The following is a 23,652-nucleotide window of genomic DNA, read 5'->3' as shown; positions in this document are numbered from 1 at the left end:
TCCAGACACAAAACTAAAACTGAAAAGGTTTTTTCAGTTCTTTACTAATAAATTTATTATGAAAATAATTCCACGAGACCAGATAAATACAAGTTGACACAAAAACTTTCAAAACCACTGTTAACAGTCTTGCCAGTCATTTATTGTCAATATAATCACAGACTCAAAGCAAATTAAGATAAATATTAATTATAACAATAAGTAACATTTTCAATCATAAACAGTAAATCTTTAGTGCACTTTAAACTCCTCCTGGTTAAAGGCAGTTCAAAAACAAACAAGCTGAGGTTTTTCTGTTTAGTTCAGGAGTTTCAGGACGAAGCGTTGAACAACAACCAACTAGGATTGGTTTGTTAGTTACCCCAAGGATGCACTGTCAAGCTTTTGATTAAAGAAAGGACAAATGATCTAGAAGCGATAAGGAAACTTTCTATGAATCAACAAAAATCAGATGCAACATTAAACTCTGCATCCTCACTGGTCCAGTAGTAACCACATGGGACAGATGTGTGAGCTCAACAGATGAGTCAAAGTGCAACAGGACTGAATAAATCAGTTCTGGAATCATTTATTCTTCCACTAACCGTGGAGAGAAGTAACTATGAGCAGTTTGATTCCCAAAAGTGCAACACCCCCACACATGCACAATGTTAGATACCCAAAGAGAAACAGAAACGTCTCAAGATGAATGTTCCTAAAACGAACATCTGAAAGAACTCTACAGACACCAGATCAGTGCAGTTAACCAAAACGGAAAACTGTTGTTACAAAACGTGTGTTAGAAATCAGCTCAGAGCTGAAAGCAAATCAGGTCAAAACACACACACACACACACACACACACACACGGAGCTTCAGCGATTTCTTAAAAGTATTTGCAACGCCTCCATTACCTTCCTCCTCATTTGTTTACTGGTCTCAAAGGCACAACAGTGTGTCCAAGTTAATAGCTTAAAATTAAACATTTGAGCAAAAAAGGGGAAAAACAAATTAAACCTCTGCTGGAGATTTGAATTAAAGTAAAAAAATCTAATTGTCTCACTGAAATCCTATAAAACTTGTTAAATTTCCAGTGTCATTCTTTAAAAATAAAAATAAACCTCTAAAATCAACTAAACTCAGCAGCAGAGGAAACAGAAAAACTGTCTGAGCAAGTCAACACAGGTGCGTTAGATTTTACTACAAATATCACAAGCGCCGACAGTCTTTGGCTCTTGTTGCACATTAAACTACAAACATGGCGGCATAAGAAACGTGCAAGGCGGCAGGTTTAATGATTCACACAAGTTGAAACGCAGCGGCTCGAACTGTAAAGGGCTCGTCACTCAGATGTTCTAAGCTAGAAAGTTGGATTAAACCATCAGTTTTAGACTTTTAATGAAAATACTAATTAGAAAAAATAAGCCTTATCCGACTTCGGTGTGTAAAAGTCACAATCTTTTCATGCAGGACGCATTAATAAAATAAAGTGCATTTTTTAAAGAGGATTAAAGAAAATATTTCTTTTAAGAACCGAGAGGAGGGAGACGGGAAGTAAGACAGTTAGTACAATCAACATTGCCCAGTTCTCCTCTTCATTCCCGAGGTTACAGACTCCTACGTCCCGCCGCCCTCGTCCTCCTGTTCCTCCATGTTTTTGCGGGCCATCCTCTCCCTGCGCTCTGCCAGCCGCAGACATCGAGGACAGCTCTTCCCTGCCCGGAAACAGCTGTGGTGGTAGCAGGCATGGCACTCTGAGGAGGAGAAAACAGAAAAACATTACAGCCGTCAACCAGTTTGACCAGTTAGCTGGCAAGAAAAGGAGTTGTACAACGGCAGCAGCCAATCACAAAGGAGAGGTGAGGAAGAGGAGGGGTATAAAAGGCTGCGAGGTTGAAGACGGCGAGGCAGACCGAGGAGAGGTTAGAGGAGGGTTGTGTTTTCTCTCGGGTACAGCCTGAACCTGTCCGGACTCGTCCTAATTACATCAAATCAAATCAAAGGAGTTTAAGCCTCAACAGTTGTTATTCTAATGTCCTTTATCTGTCATTTGCTCCAGAAAGGATGAGAATGGATGGATGAAATGAGAGGCAATGTCCATTTTTAAAAAAAATTAATGTTTATTTCATGTTCAGATAAAGATAAATCTAAAATAGCCTTAAAAACCAGCTACAGGGTACAAAGTACAATCGCTCGCCACAAGGGCCAGAAGGAATCCAAACTGAAACTCATGACCAGAGCAACGACATAAAAAAACAGGAGTGATGCGTCGCTAGCATCTTATCATTTAGCAGCAATTGGAGTTGTGGTCAGAGGTAGCGCAGAGCTGAGCTGAGACACGAAACCACCAACACCTCCACCAGTAGGAGTCAGAGCAACACCACAGGTCTACCGGGAACTCAGGAGGAGGACAGAAGGTGTGTGAAAGCTTCTGAGAAGGTGGACTAATATAAGAAAACACCACCACCCCCAAAAGCTCTAATCAGTGATTTTAGACAGAATCATTCTTGTTCAAACAGAAAGTTTCTGAGACCTTTCCTCATGTCCGCTCGATAAGCTACAACATTTAACAAATAAAAAGTGCAAAATCAGTGATGTTAATGAAAGGATTTCAAAATGGCTCCTATAGTCAGGTGCAATGTTTAGCGATGGTCATACAACACAGACAAATGGATCTGGATCCACTAGCCTCCAGAAACACACAAAGTGGAGTGGACAAAATAAAAATGTTGCAGGATTTCAGGAATAAACAATATTTTGATTTCCGCTTTTCACCTCTCTGCATTCCTCCCCTCCGTCTCTTCCTCCCCCCCTCTTCATCCTCCCTCTGCTCACCCTCCTGGCTTTACGGGTTTTATGATTTCTCCATTTAGCTTCTGCAGCCCTCGCTGGATCCTCACAGCCCTTCACCTCAAGTATCCCCCTCTCCTCTTCACTTCTACCTCCCTCTCCATCCTTTTCTCTGCCCGTCTTTTTGGAGAACAAAGATGCCATCCGGTGCGGTTTAATTACGTTCCTGAACTTTTCTGGTTTTAACGTTTCACCTCCGGCCCAGATCGGAGCTTTCTCTTCCTCTTCTGTTCCGTCTGCTTTCTCCGAGGATCTTTTAATAAACTCTTCGTCTGCATCTTCCTCTTTCTGTTTCATTTCCTTTTCACTGCCACTCTTTTGTTCCGAGAGCCTGCCAACTAGACCTGCTGATGCTGAACCCGTCCCACGTCCGACATCATCTAAACTTTCCAGGCTGCTGCACGTTTCAATGTCGCTACTGTTCCTGGTTTTTTCCTTAAATCTCTTGATCTGTAGAACTTTTAAAAAACTGATTTTTTCCCTCTTTGAATGTTTATCTCCACTCCCTCTCCCATTATCCTTCTCTTTGCTAGACTCCCTCTTCTCCCTCTCTGATTCCACACTCTCTGCCGTATCCTGATCCTCCTCAGTAACTTTAATCCAAGGAACTCTCCTGGGAATTTCCACAGGAGTAAAAGCTTGAAATCCCCCCTCATTCCCCACTTTCTCCTCCTTATCCGAGTCCAGCTGTAAGCCCTCCTCCCCGCCCTCCCCCTCCCTCCTGTCCCTGGAGAGGGCCCTGGCCAGCCTACGGGGGCTGGGAATCTTCCAGTCCCTCCAGTTAACTGGGAAAGAAATTCGGGAAGAGGGGGCTCCGGTTGTGGGCTCACCTTCGCAGCGCTGGCACTTGCTCAGCTGGAAGGGGAAGATGATGTCTTTGTCGTTGTTGCAGAACTCACACACAAAGCCCTTTGCTTGGCACAGCTGGGAAGATGAAAACGAGAATCTGCATTTATTCCGACTCGTATTACCATGGAACACAGGAACACGGACAGCAATCCGGCGGTTATCGTACCACACACTGAGAGACGTGGATGGAGCCAAGCTTCAGCAGCTCTCTCAGCCGGGGGGCCAGTTCTCCATTGCGAACAGCGGTGAGATCGTTGAGCGAGTAGAGGTGAAGGTCCTCCGTCAGATGGCCTGGCAGGCTGTCGAAGTGGTCGAGCACCCTGAGGGACAAAAGCAGAAGGGAACCGGTGAAGCCCTCCTTAGTGGGAGCATCGTGCTGCTGCCTGGAAAGACTAAACAAGCTCTTACTCTTTAGAGAAGCGACAGGTCCTGAAAAGGTTTTTCATGTGAAACAGCTGCAACCTCAGAACCTGAAACAGACACAAAACATTCTGGTTATTTTCATTCCAGCCAGGTTTTTAACGGGCACTGGCTCCCGGTTTAAGGTGTGTAACGGAATGAAATGACTGTTCCCCCCCCCCCCCCCTCCTCCTCCTCTGCACACAACTAGTCTGCATGAGATATGGCCTCAAGGTCTCATGCATTTGCTTCTAACCTGCTTCTTTTCAGCTCAACAGAAGAATGAAGAGTGGACTCTCTCCTTTTAATTAATCAAAGAACTCTGTTTTAATAAAGCTAATCAAGCAAAGTGTTAGTCAATGAATAAGACGTGACCAATCTGTGAAATCAAAATATTAATTAATTTATTATAATCCTATAGAATATGATGAGTAATATGACTTTAAATGTTCCACTAGGACTGATTTCACGTAACGTTAAAAGACATGACACATTGTTTAACTGATCCAGTCAGAATCTGCCAGATCTGACGGAGGCGGGGTTTTGGTGGTGTTTGGTGGTCTGTCAACTTTTCATTCGACCATAAACCAAAACATCCGAAGTATAAAACTATTCCCACGTCATCTCTAACGCCAGTTCAAGGCGTTCTAGAGAAGTTGTCGGAGTGGCCAATCCGTAACTCTCCTCTTCAACCGAAAGAACCAACGACAAGCTGGATAAAATCTGTCGCTGTAACAACTGCTGCAACGGTTCCTTTCAGAATAACAGCTGAACCATCACAACCCAGGGGGGGGGGGGTCTCACCAAACGCCAACAAAATTGTTGTGACCCGGAAGTATCTCACAGACTGGTCTGGTCGGCAACCGCTGCTTTTCCTACTGGCTTCGGTTCCAGAAAAGGTCAAGCTGGACCTCGACATTCCGGATCTAACGGGGGCTTCCGCTAAGGGTACGTAGGCCGACAAATGGCGTCGAATGTGTTTATGAATCTCCTAATCAAAGCTTAGCGCGAAGACATCACCTTCAGTTCCCATCAGAACTAATCGCTTCTTCGGATTTGCTGGTTCTGAGCAACATTCCACCTCACCCCATTCACCGTCTCATCCACCTTAGTTACACCATACATTTAGTGTTTAAAGTTAGTCTAGGTTAATTTGTTTAGTAATACATTTTTAAACTTTTAAACTTGACTCTCTCTCTTCTGTTGTCTCTGAGTGAATACGAAGCTGTTATCTAATCCCTGCAATAAAAAGTTCCAATCTTCTGGTTTAAAATAACCTCACAGATCCATAAGGCGGATTTCATATTTCGTATGGAATCCTACACCTTATGGCTTATTAAATAACATGTAATTTCAATCATTACAGGTGCTACCCTTTGTTTTTAAGTGTCTGAGGAGACGGCTCCAGCTCTTTCATCTGACCTTGTGGTCCAGTGAACTCCTGCTGGTGAGCTTCGGTCATTACATCTCGACCTGCCGGTGCTTCCAAGAGTGGACCCAAAGGGAGTGGAGCTTTCTCATTTTCCATGCCTAAGCTATGGAATGCGCTTCTACTGGAAAGGCACTGACCTGCAGGTTTTTAGAGTCGACTGAAAGCTCATCTTAATACCACTGACTTTCCTGGTATCTAGATATGTTTTAGGTTTATTGGTTGTGTGTTTATTTTTTTTATTGTAATCTGGGTTTCCTGGTGTGTGTAACAGGTTTTATACCTAAGCTGCGTTCAGAGTTTGGCTGCTGAAATCGCTTTTATAAACAAACGTGGTGACGATAAAACAGAAACAAATAAATAAGTAGGTCATTTGATTTAAAGTAGGTGGATACAGATGTTAGCTTCTCATCTGTTTTGTAACATTAAACAGAAAGCTGCTTTGTTTTAGCATCACACTAACTTTGGCTAAAAGAAACGAATGTCCCTGTTGATTTAAATTTTCCACTCAAAAAGCGAGTCACAAGTTTGCCCTTTAACTCAACCCCCATGAACAACAGCTACAGACGCTCGTAACCAGCTGTGACGCTGTCCAGGAGCCACGCTGCCTCCAGACTCACCCTGACGGACTCCAGGGCTTTAATCTTCTTGTACAGACCGCTGTTGATGTCGCTGGGGTTGAACAGAGGATCTCCGGCTATTTTGCTCAACAGGTCCCAGGCAAAGTTGCTGACGTAGCACTTGCTGAAGTCCCACTTTCTGAGCACTCGGCCAGGTACGACGGCCTGGGCGTTCTCATGGCAGCACTGGCAGAAGTAGCGGCCGAGATATTCGCAGTAGCGCAGGCGCCGGATGTAGTCTGGAGCAGCAGAGACATTCAGAGTCAAAGCAAAGAAAAAATTAAATGATTCTGATTCTCAAGGATTTCTCTGCATGAAAGTTTTACACATAAAAAATAAATAATAAGACAACTGATGCAGCTGGGAATAATTTCACACTGAAGTCTTGTAGAAGATCTGATTGCAGAAGTAACTAACCCCCAAATTCCACTACCTCCGCTCCGCTCCGACACGAACGCCGGAGCAAAATCGGTCCCGTTGTAGTCAACCAGAGCAATTCCACTACTGCGGCCGTGCTCCGGCAGTGCGGCGCAGTGCGCCGCCCTCTGTTCCGGCAAAAATAGAATCGATCCTATTTTTGCCGGACGCCGGAGCACCTCCGCAGTAAATGGACAGAAATCACAGCCGCCCAACAGGAAAAGGAGCAAGCACAACTTCCGTTTTTCACAATAAATCGATAAACAAAAGGCGTTTTTTGTTTCATATGCACAGGTTTAACAACTTTTAACAACTATCAATGGCGGCTGAACTTTAAATGCACAAAAGTAAGCCATAAATACAGTTTCCACTATCAAAGTAGTCACACTTTGTTGATCCAAACACTGCTGATCTCTCAACACAAATGATGGGCAGATTAAACGGTTCATTTCGATGCTTCTCCCACACAACGGGTGTTTGGATCTAACTTCCGCATTTATTGATCGGACTGTATCGCAAGATCTCGAAAATCCCGCGCAAGCCTGTTTGCGCACCTCAGGTCTCCGCACCGGAGCGGAGCCGTTGTAGAGCAGGTACCAGTAAAAATTGAGTTCGGAAGCGAGCGGCTGCGGAAGGCGGGGGCGGGCCGGAGCGGAGCGGAGGTAGTGGAATTTGGGGGTAAGAAATCAGAACTTTAGGTGTTTGGTGACTGGCTAATTAATGGAGGAATGGTTGAGGGTGGACTAGGATTTAAAGGAAAGCATAATATTCTTTTCAGTCATGGCTCTGTGTTTGTGAGGGATACCTGGGTCGATACGGGTGCCACAGCCAGCACAACGGTAGTTCTGCTTAGCGACAATCATCTTCCTCCTGAAATACAAGTAACAGACATTTTGCAGCGTTTGTAGGGTTGTTTTTGTGTTTCCATCCTTACTGCGGATCCTGCTGTTGACATAAAGAATAAAACACAAAGGAAGAGTCAGAGTTGGCTCACTTTGGGGCAGGATGAATGTTGAAGATGATCTGAGGTCGAGGTGGCGCCCACTCCAGGTTTCCTCGGACACGAATCCTCAACTTGTAGATGTCTGCGTGTTCGCCATCATCAGGAGAGATCGGCAGAGAGTCGGGAATGGGCAGCAGCTGTGAGACAACAAAATTCAAAGTTTAGAGGCTAAGAAAGGCACTTGGATGATCGTTTTCTAAATTGCATCACAACCCTTGGATAAAAACTCCCAGCCCTGCAACTTTTCATTTAAAGACTAAATTCTGCTCAGGGTTTTACAGTAACGCCGTACCTTCTGTGGAGCGTCGTGTTCCGGGACCAGCCAGTCGAGCTCCGACGCTGCAGGAAGCTGCATGCCTTCAAACTGCCGGAGCAGACCCATGGCTACTGACTCAGCTGAGTTTGACTGCAGGAAGGATGGAGAGCTGGAGGAAAGAAACAGACGACGGATATCCGTTTAAAAACACTGGGACTGGTTATGACTTGCTGATAAGGCATCTGGGTTACTTACATGGACTCTGAGCTGAGAAACGACCTGCTGCTGGAGCTCACGCTGCGTTTTATATCTGCATCTAAAAGGTAGTTATAAGAACATCAACACTTTTCTGAATATACCTGCTGCTTTTAAACTTACAAGCAGTGTTTAGCAAGAAAAGCAGAATCCTAGTGGCCAGTGTTACACTGAACAGCTCCCACCTACAGCAAAGCAACTACAGAAATAATCCTCCAGATTTTGTTTACTTCCAAATATGAACGGCGGGTTAAACATGACATCATCTACATTCCTTGTTGTCACGTAGAGCAGCTTTGACTCAGGAGCGTTAACGATGACGAGCCTGGGAGTAGTCAATGAAAAGTGATTTTTGGGTTGTAGATTTTTACTGCATTAGAGGAGTGCGGAGCACTCACAGCACAGTTAGAGGATTAACAGGATAATGAGAAGTAAGTGAGGGAAAGATGGAGCGCAAGATTGATAGGCAGATTGGTGCTGCGTCTGCAGTGATGTGGACGTTGTACCGGTCTGTCGTGGTGAAGAGAGCTGGAAGGGTGATCTACGTTCCTGATCCAAATCCAGCAAACAATGATAATAAAAACTTTTAGGAAAATGAACTCATGGGAAAGCTATAAACTATTTTTGACATGAGCTAATGCTGTATCTGTTTTTCCATCCATCCATCCATCCATTTTCATCCGCTTATCCAGAGTCGGGTCACAGGGGCAGTAGCCTAAGGCGAGAGGCCCAGACTTCCCTCTCCCCAGCCACTTGGGCCAGTTCCTCCGGGGGAATCCCAAGGCGTTCCCTGGCCAGGTGAGAGACATAGTCCCTGGTCCTGGGTCTACCTTTAGGCCTCCTCCCAGTTGGACGTGCCCGGAAAACCTCACCAGGGAGGCATCCTGACGAGATGCCCGAGCCACCTCAAATGGCTCCTCTCGATGCGGAGGAGCAGCAGGTCTACTCTGAGCCCCTCCCGAATGACCGAGCTTCTCACCCTATCTCTAAGGGAGAGCCCAGCCACTCTTCGGAGAAAACTCATTTCGGCCGCTTGTATCCGTGATCTTGTTCTTTCGGTCACTACCCAAAGCTCATGACCATAGGTGAGGGTAGGAACGTAGATCGACCGGTAAATCGAGAGCTTCACCTTCTGACTCAGCTCTCTCTTCACCACAACAGACCAGTACAGAGCCCGCATCACTGCAGATGCAGCACCAATCCGCCTATCGATCTCACGCTCCAGTTTTCCCTCACTCATGAACAAGACCCCGAGATACTTAAACTCCTCCACTTGGGGCAGGACCTCATCCCTGACCCGGAGAAGGCATTCTACCTTTTCCAAATCAAGACCATGGTCTCAGATTAAGAGGAGCTGATTCTCATCCCAGCTGCTTCACACTCGGCTGCGAACTGCTCCAGCAAAAGCTGAAGATCACGTTCTGATGAAGTCAACAGGACCACATCATCTGCAAAAAGCAGAGACCTGATCCTCAGGCTACCAAGACTGATGCCCTCCACACCTTGGCTGCACCTAGAAATCCTGTCCATAAAGGTTATGAACAGAATCGTGACAAAGGGCAGCCTTGGCGGAGTCCACCTCTCACTGGGAACGAGCCCGACTTACTGCCGGCGATGCGGACCAAGCTCTGACACCGGTCATACAGGGACCTAACAGCCCATATCAGAGGGCCTGGTACCCCATACTCCCGGAGTACCCCCCACAGGGCCCCCCGAGGGACGCGGTCAAACGCCTTCTCCAAATCCACAAAACACATGTAGACTGGTTGGGCAAATTCTCATGCACCCTCCAGGATCTCCCTAAAGGTATAGAGCTGGTCCAGCGTTCCACGGCCAGGACTAAAACCACATCGCTCCTCCTGAATCTGAGGTTCAACAATCAGACAGACCCTCCTCCCCAGAAACCCTGAATAGACCTTATCAGGAAGGCTCAGGAGTGTGATCCCCCTGTAGTTGGAACACACCCTGCAGTCCCCCTTTTTAAATAAGGGGACCACCACCCCGGTCTGCCAGTCCAGTGGGACTGCCCCTGATGTCCACACGATATTGCAGAACCACGTCAGCCAACACAGCCCCACAACATCCAGAGCCTTAAGGAACTCCGGGCGGATCTCATCCACCCCTGGAGCCTTGCCACAGAGGAGCTTTTTAACGACCTCAGTGACCTCAGCACCAGAGATTTGAGAGGCCAACCCAAAGTCCCCAGACTCTGCTTCCTCACTGGAAGACGTGTCGCTGGGATTGAGGAGGTCTTTGAAGTATTCTGCCCACCGATCCACAACGTCCTGAGTAAGGTCAGCAGCACACCGTCCCCACTATAGATAGTGTTGGTAGCGCACTGCTTTCTCCCCGAGGCGCCGGATGGTAGACCAGAATCTCCTCGAAGCCGTACGGAAGTCTTGCTCCATGGTGTCACTGAACTCCTCCCATGCCCGTGTTTTTGCCTTGGCGACCACCCGAGTCGCGTTCCGCTTGGACTGCCGGTACCGTCAGCTGCCTCTGGAGTCCCAAAGGCCAAAAAGACCTGATAGGGCTCCTTCTTCAGCTTGACAGCATCCCTAACTGCCGGTGTCCACCAGTGGGTTCGGGGGTTGCCACCACGACATGCACCGATGATCCTGCGATCACAGCTCCAGTTGGCCGTCTTAACAATGGAGGCACGGAACAGGGTCCATTCAGACTTAATGTCCCCTGCCTCCCCCAGAACATTTTGGAAAATCTGTCGGAGGTGGGAATTGAAGCTCCTTCTTACAGGAGACTCTGCCAGACGTTCCCAGCAGGCCCTCGTGATACGTTTGGGCCTACCTGGTCTAACCCAGCAGAACGAGGGAGTCACCGGAAGGAGCGCTTTCCAGCACCCCCTCCAAGGTCTCCAAAATGGGTGGGTAGTCTGAACTGTAGTTTGGTGCATAAGCACAGATCACAGTCAGAACCCGTCCCCCCACACGTAGGCGGAGGGAGGGTACCCTCTCATTCACTGGGGTAAACCCCAACGTACAGGCACTAAGATGGGGGCAACTAGTATGCCCACCCCTGCTAGGCACCTCTCAGTGGGAGCAACTCCAGAGTGGTTAAAAACTTTTAGGAAAATGAAATCAGGGGAAAGCTATAAACTATTTTTGACACGAGCAAATGCCGTATCTGTTTTTCTTCACCAAAACCAAACTAGCCAATGAACAAGTTATTTGCAGACACAATTTAGAACCAAAAGTGAATGATGTCCCACATCACCAGCAGACATAAAATATATGGATGGAGGATGAGGATGAAGCTGGAGCAAAAAGCCACCCATTGTCCTCCTCTACTCCCAGGAGCCTCTTTGAACTCAACAAGCACAAACACACCTGCCTTCTCGCACCATCAGCGCTATGAAGCAGCAACAAGCACACGCACACACCCAGATGAAGAGGCAGGCGGCTCATTCCCAAACTGAAATCAGCTGAATTTTAGACTGACGAGCAAAACAACTGCTCTTTATTTCCCCTAAAAAGACTAATGAAGTTAGCAGCTCTCCTCTTGGCTGATGCTGAGGGACTGAAACTACCAACAACAGCTTTGCTGCTTGCACAATTAGCCTCAATTTACAAGTGTTAAAGAGAAACTTCACTGAGAAACCATTTTTTTGTGTGTTTTTTCAGTCACTTCCGAGTTTTTCATGCAGGCTGAACATGAAAATAATTTCCTACACCTATCTCCTGCATTAGCTTCTGATAGAAAATAGACAATGAAACTCAAGGATTAGAAAAGGGTGACAGATCTATGTCACACTGATTTACCCATCTTGACTCACGACGGGGAAGGCTGTTGTTGGTTTAGCATACAGGTAACAGCAGAGAACATCTCAGCAGGTAGAAGCTAACTATTAGCATCAACAACTCCACCACAAAGCAAAACTCCTTCAGGCTTGGGTTATTTGTGAAGATAAAAACATCAATGTTGCAAAGGAGAGTTGCAATTCTGTTAGTCAATCAGAGGCGAGATGTCCATTTCTCAGGAAATAACAATCCAAACCCTGTAGTCTGAAACTACTTTCTCCTCTGGCTAAATTCTCCGTGCTGAAACAGGCGCACCAGAGCTTGTTTTCCTCAAAAGTCAGATTTACAAGGCATTCATTCCTACCACTGCAAATGTATTAAAATATAAGTGCAATTCCTCTTTATTGCTCTAATTCTGGCTTTTGCTCCAACTAAATATCTCTGCTGATCTTACACGCTTATTTCCTGAACTCAAAAGCATTAAATTAAACTCTCTTTCTCCTGTGTTTGCATTTTTTTTTCAGGTGGTTACAGCTAAAATCTGCATAAAGAAGTAAAAATTGGTCAGAGTTGCATTTCCCACCACAACCAGTTAGGATAGAGTGATTAAGAAGTTTATTTCAGTTTGGTGTGGAGCCACCAACTTCCTCTCAGAGGACCCAGTTAAGTGTCTGTACGAAGCTGTTGAGCTTCGCCCACAAGCCCAGCCAGCAGATACCTGAGAAGAGAGAGGCGAGTGACAAGGAGAGGCCATTCTGAGACACCGCCAGCAGGGACTGACCCTCACAGCCATCTGAGGGACAGAAACTAACACTCAAATCCACAGTCACCACACACACACACACACACACATCTCTGTACTCAAAACGGCTGTGTGTCGACATTACACTGAGGAGTTAAAATACATGAGAAGGTTAGACAAGAAAAAGATACAGAGGTTTTAATACCATGAATAACTCTGAGACTTATGTTACTGGTTTAGTACAAAGACCCACAAAGTCATGAAACCTGCAGCCTGGGTGTCAATTAGGGGCAGATCGACGTATCGGTCAGACAATGGCACATTCTCATGCAGCGTGGTGCTGCTGCAGAATTTTTCTTTAAATATTTAGTTTCCTGAACCCCATCTGCATAATAAATGTGCTAAAAAAAAAAAATATATATATATATATATATATATATATATATATATATATATATATATATATATATATATATATATATATATATATATATATTTTTTTTTTTTTTTTTTTTTTTTTTACCAGTTTTGAATATTTAATACTTGGGTCAGTTGGTTGATTTGTTTGATGGACATTAGTTAAATGTCTGATTGTAACACTGAGCAGTGCACAATTAGTTCAAATCAGAGTTTAAAAACTGATTCAGCCTCAGAAATGTTGTGCATCCACTGTTGTTATTGGTGACATCATAGCAGGTGGAAAGCATCTGGATATCAGCCATGGAAAGTCCTCTTCAGACACGTTATTACTGGTTATTGAACATTAAAAAAGCGGGAGTTTAATAGATCAACCAGAGCTCTAAAGAACATCACAAGACTCCCTCATGTGCCTAAATAATTTAGATCAAACACAGCAGAAACTCCAACGTTATCGTTTATTAGCTCTTGATAAAACTGGGGTGGGGTGGTGGGGGGGTGATGTGATGATGAAACATGATCCAAACTAAAAAAAAAAAGCGACTCATTCACACTGAGATGACATCCTTGTGCTCAGTAATAAACCAAAACAGGATTTCTTTGACTCAGGTATTACTTCTAAAGCTTTGAACACTACTCGAATTGAATCCACAACGATTGAGTCGTATTTTACGTAGCTCGTTTCACATCAAATAAAAATAAGAGATGCGCGATAGCTCAGGATCAACATAGCATCAGCTGATGGGTCAAGTGACAGCAGAAGCAGTGCAGGATTGTGGGGGGTGTTTAAGTGAAGCAGGGAAACAACGTAGGTGGTGTGGTCGAAAGTGAAATATATATGATATTTGTTAGAATCCGTTATCGGCCCCTTCCACCGAGCGGTCACAACGAGAAACACGTCGTGCAAAACTCTGTAAAGTTAAAACAAGTAGACTGTCTGTCTTTCTTAAACTGTCTCATCCACCCTTCCTACCTTGCAGTTCGCATTCCTCCACCTCCTCAGCCGAGCCGGAGTCGGACAGGCCCTGGAACGAGTCCTGGGAGCTCCTCCTGGAGCCTCCACTGTCGGTGGAGTGGAAATCTACACAAGAGTAAAAACAGTTTAAAAAGCTGAAAGCTCATTTCCCGTTTAAAGACCAGAGAACAATAAATAACCAGAATCAGAAAAGGCGTATATCGAAACAGGAAGTTGATGCTCACTGTGTTGGGAGGCGGTGTAGGGAGGCAGACGGCTGTGTCGGATCTGCTGCCTCCGCAGGCGGATCTTCTGCTTGAGCTGCTGGATCTCTGAATCACTGTCCCCCTCCTCCTCTCCCTCTACCTCCTGACGAAGCATGTTGTACTTCATCAGCTCGATGGCGGCAATCAAGGACTCGGAGATGCTAAAATGAGCATTCTCCTGTAGGTTGGAAATAAAAACAATAACATTAAATGAGTTTTAAAGCCAATCTTCGTGTCCCTGATGTCTAAGAAACGAACATTTGAATTAAATGGTGGCTTCACCTTTTCGAGGTCAGCACAGCTGCCGAAGTCCTGCTCCGACAAGTAGCTGATGAGGCTTTGTCCCTTTGACGGCTTCCTGAACATCCCATCTGGGACGCTGCTGGACTGGGACCCGTCTGAAGCAGCAAAAACACGCTCAGCTTCACATTCATGCACAAAAAACAGACAAGGGCTTTAGCTGACTCAGCATTTGCTTGCTTTTTACACATTTTTAAGCTTTTTACAAGGAGAGGCCCGTTTCACTGACTTTTTTCATGTTTCACGGTCACAGCTTTGCTTTGCACGACTTAAAACAACACTAAAGAGTTTTTAACGTGTTAAGCTATTGCTTTCAAACTGGTTTTAGTGGTTCTTGAGCCAGAAACCTGAGCAACTTCACACTGGACAGCACTCTGTTGACCAGAAAATGCACTTAACAGTTTTGTGGTTTGAGTAGGAACACTAGTGGGAGGTCTCCATTTGCTTAAGGAAAATAGCCGTTAACCGTGTGCCAGTAGTTACGATCAACACGCAGCTTTCTCAGTTCACCAGCCATCAAAAGCATATGAAGAAGATTTTTCACTTAATTTCGCTGGCATCATGGTGGAGCCTGAATGTCAAAGTAGGAGAGTAATGTTTTTGGTGGTGAAGCAAAGAGCTAAAACCAGAGTGAACATCAGCGCGGGCTACACTCATTTGAGGAAGTTGAAGGAGGCAACAAAATCACGGACTGGAGGCGACCTGGCTTTGCTGCCACTGGACTTGTAAGTAACAATACTTTTGTTCAACAGAGTGGATATTTTTACTTGATGGCTTATTTTGTATCATTTGGCTCATGTTAGTTAGCTCATTGTTAGCGCTAACTACAGCAGTACACGTTTACAACAGTTGTAATTCCGTTTTCACCCAGTGGGAGGGAGAAGTGAGGCAACTTATTTTCAAAACCCCCAGTCAGTCGCAGCAGATGGCTGCTCATACTGATTCAGGTTCTGCTGGAGGTTTCTTCCTGTAAAAGGGGAGTTTTCCTCTCCACTGTCGCTACATGCTTGCTCAGCACAGGGATTAGTAATGTGCTGTATAAATGTATAAGATATAACCGGTACGATGTTGGCATATGGTATAGAATTTTGCTGCCGGCTAACCGGCTGCACTTGCTGATGGTGAGCGAGACAGTTAAGCGCTTCACCCGCTTTTTCATGAATGTTGTCAGTCTGTGTCTGCTCTGGACGAAACGCAGCAGCTGCTGCAGAGCACGTGGATGAAGACATGCTTGTAAAAACATGAGGTACCGTCAGCTACACGGATCTGATTTGGAGTCAGATGGTGAGCCGAAAACATCCTCAGTAAAATATGCCCGGTAAGAGTAATCTCGTATCAGCATTAATAGCTTGTTAACGCCAAATCCCTTAAAAGCCGTTTGTTTTTTTAACGCACGAACGCACACGGCTTTCAAGCTCTTTGGACATCTCCTGTGAACTAGTTTGAACAGTTCTTCTTCACAGACCTTCCCAGTTTCAATTGTCCCATTAAGTTAAACAGATCTACCCCCCCCCCCCCCACCCCCCCACCCCCTGGGTCAGACTGGCACGGATCAGCTGATCTGGGCGCAGTTCAAACAACTTAGAATTTAGTGTTTATCACATTTAGCTTTTTTTTTTATATATCTTCATCTTCATTCATTTATGATCATTTTTGCTGCATTGTTTGGAAGAAGAACCTTAACATTAAAACTATTTGAGGTATTTTGTATTTATTTCAATAGATTTAAAAAACTAAATGTAATTTTTAATAAAAATTTATACTGAAATTTATGAACACTAGTCAGTGAGTCGATGGGATCTGCATCAGGTTTTCTGATGTAGGAAACTTAACTAATTGGAAATAATGAACTGAACTCAATGTGCTGGTTTAACTGGAATGTTTTCTTAGGATAGTGCCTCGAGACGACTCATGTTGGGATTTGGCGCTGTACAAATAAACTGAATAGAATAAAATTGAGATGACTGCTGCTTTAAAATGCACAGATCCTCTTTTTTAAAGAATAATTAATTTGGTCAAATTAAAATAGTCAAATGAAAAATAAGAATCAAAAAGCTTTCAGTGTTTTTTGTGCTAAAAATACAGGAAATCACGTTTGTAGGTTAGATGCCACATTGACATTTAGGAACCAAAACCCAAGTTTCCTTTAAATAATAATGGCTAACTTTCTAGTAAAGGTATTTTCCCGTATTCCAGCGTGAACACCAACTGCTTTACGGTCATCTTCTGGACTTTGACCAAAAGAATATGCATTTATTTGCATTCATGTTCCCTAATTGTAGGTCACAAATCTACATAAGTTTTCAATTAAAACAAACGCTGAGTTTTCTTCTGACAATACAAAAAAAATGTCAAAGTGGATCAAAACAGATCGTCAGAAAACTCACAGGACTCCATGTAAAAAGACGTGGGAGAGCTGGAATCACTTCTCTGAGGTGAAAAAGGACTGTAGTCGGTCATACTGCGGTCCTCACTGGCTGATTCTGATGAGGAAAACAAAAATATATTAGTGATGTTGAAAGCTAAAAACGTGCTAAATGTCAGGGATCACTAAACCACTGTGATGATTCCTTTATCGTTAAAAAAAACAGCTTCTTAAGCGGATTTTAGTTTTGTTTCTGAGTCAAATAACACCTACAGAAATTTAAAAAAAAGGCTGCTGAGATTTAATATTACTGCAGAATCCCAAAGAGCCTGTTTCATTAAATAAGGGTTCCACAAGAGCTGATAAAATCTGGATCCACACAAGACTAATCCAGCATCCTAATCATCGCCATCATGCAAAAAAGGGAAAACAACATAAAATGAGAACTTGAATGTTCCATGATCCTTTCAATGAAATGCAGAACGAGAAACATGTAAAGTAAGAATAAAACTGTGTGGCTTGGTGACATTTATATGACCCACTTAGAAGCTCAAACCCAAAGTAAACACAGAACTTAAGGATTGAACGATGAGCAGAGCACAAGACCGGAAATGGGAAGGATCAAGTTCATCGTCATGCAGAGGAAAATGAGAAATGAGGGTGGGACGGGTCAAGTGATGGGAGTACAGGGAAACTGCACTGCCAACCTGCAACCGGATCCTCTATTATTATGGTGATTTTTCTGTGGCCGCCTCCTTCACACAGAGTAAAGGGAGAAAAGAGACACATCAGAAGCAGATATTAAGTCAAGCTGAGGAAGGGAAACTCTGAGCAGGAGATAGAAGTTAAACCATCAGACAAGAAGTCTGCATCTTCAAAAAAAAAAAAAAAAAGCAGCAAAAAGACAAAAGTTCTGATTAAAAACACTTAAATGGACATGACAACTTTTATCATATGAATAAAACCAGAATATTCTAGACGTTGATGTCCTTCATTTAAAAAAGGACTGTGTTATCCTGGTTCACTTACCGTTCCGGAGTTTTTGGTTGAGCCCAGTGTCTGAAAAAGAGCGGGTGTGTCCCAGAGGGCCCCTGCCCCGCCCCTTCTGGCCCTCTGAAAAAGACGACCGCCGCTGTGGAGTCGGAGCCACGGACTTCCTCTGAGAGTGCTGCTCCTTGATCTCGTCCTGCTCGCTGCTGTGGGTGGAGCTTCGAGAGCCGCTGCGTTTATGCTGTCCCAGGTTACCGATGGCCAGATACTCCGGACCATCATCAGAGTCACCATCGCAGCAGTTGGTATGCTCCGGCTGAAGGGAGGAGGTGGACTCCGTTAGGGGAACGGGAGGGATGGTCGGGGATGTGACGTGTTGTTCCGACATCTCCTCCAATCTGGACACAAACACCCAGGGTGCGTCCTGACTCCTGGATGGAGAGATAGTGCCTGCAACACAACGTGTGTGTGTGTGATACTTTTACAAAAGAAAAGTTTCAACCAAAAGAGGAAGGAAGCTGTCGGTCATTTGTTCTTCACTTGTTTGAACAGCGATCATTTCACTTAGTTCAGTTTTTTTTTTGTCTAAATTTCCTCACAGGTACCCCCCGTGGATAGGATTTGTGTGATCTTCCAAATCAAGCATCTTTAAATGGAATTGGAATGGAAAAACCCCTGAAACCAATTTGGATCTCTTTAAATAAAAGAAGAAATCTAAACTGGCCCAAGAGTTTTCTAAGCTGCGTCATCAGATTCCTCAAAAACTCGTCAAACAATCCATCCTCTGTAGGGTTAACCCAGTCATCCATTCACAGCAACAGGATCAGAGCTCTGCAGTTGCACTTTTAGCACCTATAGTTCACTAAACCACACAAATACATTACATCTGATTCAAGATAAACAATAATTTGGATCCTTAATAACTATATTTTGGAGGAATTAGTCATTAACACATTCAATCAGAACTACAACTCTCCAGATCTGAACAACCGTTGCCTTAGGGCAACTGGTAATAAGTGACTCATTCAACTGGAAATTGTACATCATCTCCCTCTGCAGACACTAAAGTATTATTACATCTAGGAATAGGGATGCAACGATACCACTTATTTCCAAACCGATACGATACCGATACTTGGATCTGAGTACTCGCCGATACCGATTACCAATACAGATACTTCTACCACCGAAAAAAATGCAATGAATTGGAATACAGGTTTTATTTTTCTTCTGTTTTCAATAGGAAAAGACTGTGAGGTAGATAAAAAGTAATATAAGTGATCACAAACTAAAATATTACGTGAACAGAAATGACAAGTTACGGTGAAGTCACTTTCAAGCCACTGCATTGGTATCAGTTACTGGTATCTGTTCACTTTTACCGATACCGATACTGGTATCCGTATCTGCACCGATACCGATACCAGTATCGTGTCGGTGCATCCCTATCTAGGATACAGACTGTTACTGATGCTTTCCTCACTTGTATTGTTTTCCCTTTGGGACCTAGCTCCTGTGGTGTCTGAGGAGTTATTGTTTACGGCGACATCTCGCAGAGAGCAGTTGGAGCTGGTAAGTCTACGGTTCAGACCGTCTCTTGCAGGAACCCCATCAGCGTTCCTCCAGACCCCACAGGCTCCTGGCAACACACACAGGCTCTGGGTCTTAAACAGCCCCAGACATGGCGAGCCCTTCAGAGGGGACAGCTGGAGGAAGGAGGGGAGAAGAGAGATGACGTTTATGAAATCCCTTCTTCACACCATGATCCACGCCCTACTAAAGCATCCTTTCAGTTACCCCAACTGTGTCCACTTGAGCCAGCAACTTTGGGTTATTCTGCTCCACAGCTTCCAGACACTGAAACATGGCGGTCACATGAGGCTCGCTCAACAGGAAGGCATCACCTGAGAGGGAGAGGCGAGGAGAAAGTGAAAAGAAATAACTGGAAAAGTCTGAGAGGGAAGTAGGTGATATGTGAGGATGTTAAACAGTTGCTATGGTTTCACTCACCGCTGTAATATTTACATGTATTCCCCGGATGTCTGAGCAGCGGTCGGAGCTGAGCCGAGAGCATGTGGACTTGTAAGCTATGGAGAAGCCATCGCTCGGCCTTGTAGCTTTCTCCGGCGCTCTGCGTCCCGCTGCTCAGCACCGGATCCAGGTGGCTGAACTGAGGACGGATAGAAGGATCAAATAAATCAGAGTGAAGTGTTTTTGACCAAATTAAATAAAATCTGAGGCATTTCAGTGATTGAGCTGTTAGGCAGGGAACCTGTGACTTCCCTTTGCTGCAAAAACCTAAAAGATAATTAGGAACACGGTCTCTAAAGGTCATCATTTGATCATTACATCACAGTTACATAAGATCTGAGTGAGCTCTAATGGCTGCTTGTCAGCACTGAGGCCATAATTAGAATAATTGGATTACAGCAAATCTTAGTCCCTTTGTTGTAGGAAAATCCTACTGGAACCTGACAGAGAAGATCAAGACTGAAGGGGTATTGTTCGCAAAGCGGAGCACGCTCGCTTTAAGAAATATGATACGAGCGTCGCAAAGAACACTTTCCCAGAGCTGAAATGTCCAATTTAAAAAAACTACCAGAGCAACGTTCAAATCTGGAGACATTTTAGAACCCAGTGCAGAAACCAGGCCATCTTCAGATGCAGCACAAAGCTGCTAATGACCATTTTGTTCCTATGAATAATGATCTACTGTCATTGTTGTACCACGACTACCACTTCCTCAAAACAATCCAATTTTGTCTATGAGAAAAAATAGAAATGATAAAAATAAATATGCTGATCGTGGGTAAAAATTGCAGAACGGAAACATGACAGCTTGCTTATCTTCATGAAACACAGTTCTAAAGTCTAAATCCTTTCCTGCTTTAGCACAACAGCTTTAAAAACAGGGTTTCATTAACAACCTGCTGCTAAACTTCACAACTTCAACTGTCAAGTAGTTCTGTTAGAGCAGAGAAACATCCACAACATGCAGGAAAGTGAGTCCTGAGAACCAGGGCTGAGGAACGCTGCATAAACATCTCACACTTTTCACTATGCTAGGAAATAATCAAAGAAAAAAATGCAAAAAGAAACGTCTTTTTGCAGCTAAACACACCTGTTCGACATGCGGAGCCAGGCGGGGGCTGATGTAGCGAACACACCAAACAAACGGCCAATAGTCTCGCTGCTTGTAATACACCTGCAACAGAAATCTGGCCACTTGAACACCGTTTACATGCAACAGTAGATCAAGGAATATGAATATTATGGAGAACACATGCTTTTTCTATAAGAGTTAGTTAGGGATGCACCGGTACCTCTTTTTTTCCAAACCGATACGATACCGATACTTGGATCTGGGTACTCGCCGAGGCCGATTACCGATACTGATACTTCCACCACACAAAAAAACGCAATGATTTGGAATACAGATTTTATTTTCTTCTCTGCTTTCAACAGGAAAAGACTGTGAGGTAGATAAAAAGTAAAATATATGAATGGAAATCATCACGAAACAAAAATATTAGGTGAACAGAAATGACAAGTTACAGTGAAGCGATTTTCAAGCAACTGCATTGGTATCGGCTCCTGGTATCGGTTAACTTTTATCGATACCGATACTGGTATTGGTATCGACACCGATACCAGTATCGGTGCATCCCTAGGGTTAGTCATAAACACCTAATTAGTTGATCATCACAATAAATGCAAATAAGAAATAAAAACAGCTGATCCATTTGTGATCAAGTGTCTCAACCTTGTGATGTCGCACAAAATTAGGTTAAACAAACAAGTAGAATCAATGTCTCCTTTGTGCCTCTATTGGAACAAGTGAGGTCAGAGTTTGATTACGTCGACTCAATAAGACTCCACGGCTGAACTTTTTTAAAATAATGAAACAAGCTGCATATTCCTGACCTGCTCGTTCTTCAGCCTATGGCTGAGGATGTTGTTCATGTCCTTGTGTAGCCGCTGCAAGCCACCATAACGCGACCACACGTTGGGGTTGTTGGTAGATAAAAGGCCCTCAACTGTGGTCTTCAGACTGGACAGCAGCTTCCACTGCTCCCTCCTGAGAGGAAGGCAGGAAGGAAGAAGGCAAGCAGTGAGTAAGAATGTAAAAAATGTGCTTGTGACAGCAGAAATCAGAATCCATCTGCCTGCATTCTGAGAAAAATAATCATTTTCAGCAAATAGGTGACTAAAGGTGAGTGCTGACTATCAATGTTAGGAGCTTTGTCATATCCTAAAATATGACTGAAGCCTCCATCCCACTTTTATTTTTATACAAATAAAATGATTAGAAAACACAAACATTAAATAGCTTGTATAGGAAATAAATGCTTTAACATGTTTCTTTTTTTAACACTTTCTGAGTCAAATTGCTTTTAAATAGCTCTTAAAACAAATAAAACAACAATTATCTCTAAGATATGAGCTAGAACTGTCTGATCCCAAACAGAATGATCACAAGTCCAGCCGGAGCAATGAAGTCCTGAAAGAAAGAAGTTGCATAACCGCAAGAAGGGAAGATAATGTTGGTTATTTATCTGCAGGCAGCACCAGGATGTCTTCTCTTGGGTGTCGGCTTTGAGAGCAGTTTATAGTACACAACTTGTGCACAAATCGGTTTGAAATTGGATGAAAATGTATCACGTCTGCTAGTAAACATTCGGTATTTAAATGCAGCTGCGATAGCCGATTATCATGTCAAGCTAGCTTAGCTTAGCGTAACAGCTAAAATTTTTAGTTAAGTGAATTTTTGCCCCAAAACGACTAAGTTTATTTAAAATAATTAGAGCTTAATAAGTTAGGCTAGCTTTGGGACGTGCAGTGCTTTTGTTTATCCAGCGACAGTCGTTCCTAACACGGGCTAATTAGCCCTGCACGGGCTGCTGCTGTCACTTCTTACCTGCGCTCCTCCGCCTCTCCCTCCGCCGTCACCTCCATGTCCTCCGGGCGGAAGCGAGAGCCGAACAAAGCAGCCAGCTTTCTTGGTGACTCCTCCAAAAGGACGGGAGCTTGGGTTTATCTTAAAGGCAGGGTTGCAAAAATAGTCACCTGGACTTCCAGTTTTCCGCCATGTCTCCGCTGTCAGAGCCGAGAATCAAAACAGCTGAGGCCGTGGAGCAGTGAGTGGGCGGAGTTTCATTCTTCCTCTGTGTAGATTAAACTGCTGTTAGAACCCTTTGTATTGCTTTACCGCCACCTTTTGGTAAACTTGTTTATTACAGCTCTACAGTTAATTTCTTTGCCAAGCTAAACGAATGTTTTCCTTATTTGTATTTTGTGTTAACAGGATCTAGCATATCTGCCCTTGTATATTTGTACTTGTATACTTTTTTGTATTAGTACATCACCAACACATGTAGAATAGGTTATTTTACCTTACTAGGACTATGATGCAAACTCATCATAATAACATATAGTTCCATTTTCCACTGAAGGTCCATTATTTTTGTATTTAATATTTTAGATCCTGAGTAAGCATTTTCTTTATGATTTATTGTCCCACTCAAAAGCCAATTTTTTTTTCATTTTTTCATTCATTCTTTATATATATATATATATATATATATATATATATATATATATATATATGTATATATATATATATATATATATATATATATATATATATATATATATATATATCGTCATGTCTTCTTTAATTTACTCTGCTAACTTATCTTTTCCACTTATTTCTTTGAGCGCTGATTATTTTAAAATTAACTGTATGCAATCATCAAAATTCCCTAAAGCCAAAACAAATAATGAACAAAAAGATAATTTATTTTTT

The 23,652-nt window shown here is 43.7% G+C and overlaps 1 protein-coding gene across 5 annotated transcripts; it reads right to left on the bottom strand.

The window, feature by feature from the left end:
* Window positions 1-120: 120 nt before the first annotated feature.
* On the bottom strand, window positions 121-23,015 carry rubcn (rubicon autophagy regulator). 5 transcript variants are annotated; one of them, XM_054752269.2, is made up of 22 exons: window positions 22,765-23,015; window positions 21,771-21,924; window positions 20,968-21,051; window positions 19,857-20,016; window positions 19,644-19,750; window positions 19,330-19,552; window positions 17,886-18,296; window positions 17,564-17,611; window positions 16,879-16,974; window positions 14,474-14,613; window positions 14,171-14,369; window positions 13,944-14,051; window positions 12,530-12,604; window positions 8,057-8,117; window positions 7,838-7,970; window positions 7,537-7,682; window positions 7,348-7,412; window positions 6,126-6,364; window positions 4,086-4,147; window positions 3,844-3,997; window positions 3,659-3,752; window positions 121-1,732 (listed from the first exon to the last, which is right to left on the bottom strand). In XM_054752269.2, the coding sequence occupies exons 1-22, from the start codon at window positions 22,800-22,802 to the stop codon at window positions 1,596-1,598; spliced, it is 2,934 nt and encodes a 977-aa protein (XP_054608244.2). In that variant the 5' UTR covers window positions 22,803-23,015; the 3' UTR covers window positions 121-1,595. The 5 variants fall into 5 exon arrangements, with proteins under 5 accessions (XP_054608244.2, XP_015826179.3, XP_054608247.2 ...); XM_015970693.3 differs by having other exon boundaries at window positions 14,474-14,589; window positions 22,765-23,014; XM_054752272.2 differs by lacking the exon at window positions 12,530-12,604.
* Between the last annotated feature and the right edge of the window lie 637 nt (window positions 23,016-23,652).

Source organism: Nothobranchius furzeri, chromosome 8 (genome assembly GCF_043380555.1).
Source record: "Nothobranchius furzeri strain GRZ-AD chromosome 8, NfurGRZ-RIMD1, whole genome shotgun sequence".
In the NCBI taxonomy this organism is placed as follows: Eukaryota; Metazoa; Chordata; class Actinopteri; order Cyprinodontiformes; family Nothobranchiidae; genus Nothobranchius; species Nothobranchius furzeri.
Note: the sequence above shows the minus strand (reverse complement) of the source record. Positions and strands in the feature narration are given on the sequence as shown.

Coding starts and splice junctions, on each gene's coding strand:
- rubcn (XM_054752269.2), bottom strand. CDS start 22,802: ATGGAGGTGACGGCGGAGGGAGAGGCGGAGGAGCGCAG. Junction 19,553..19,643: donor CTCAAGTGGACACAGTTGGG/GTAACTGAAAGG, acceptor TCCTTCCTCCAG/CTGTCCCCTCTGAAGGGCTC. Junction 7,971..8,056: donor TTTCTCAGCTCAGAGTCCAT/GTAAGTAACCCA, acceptor TCTTTCCTCCAG/CTCTCCATCCTTCCTGCAGT.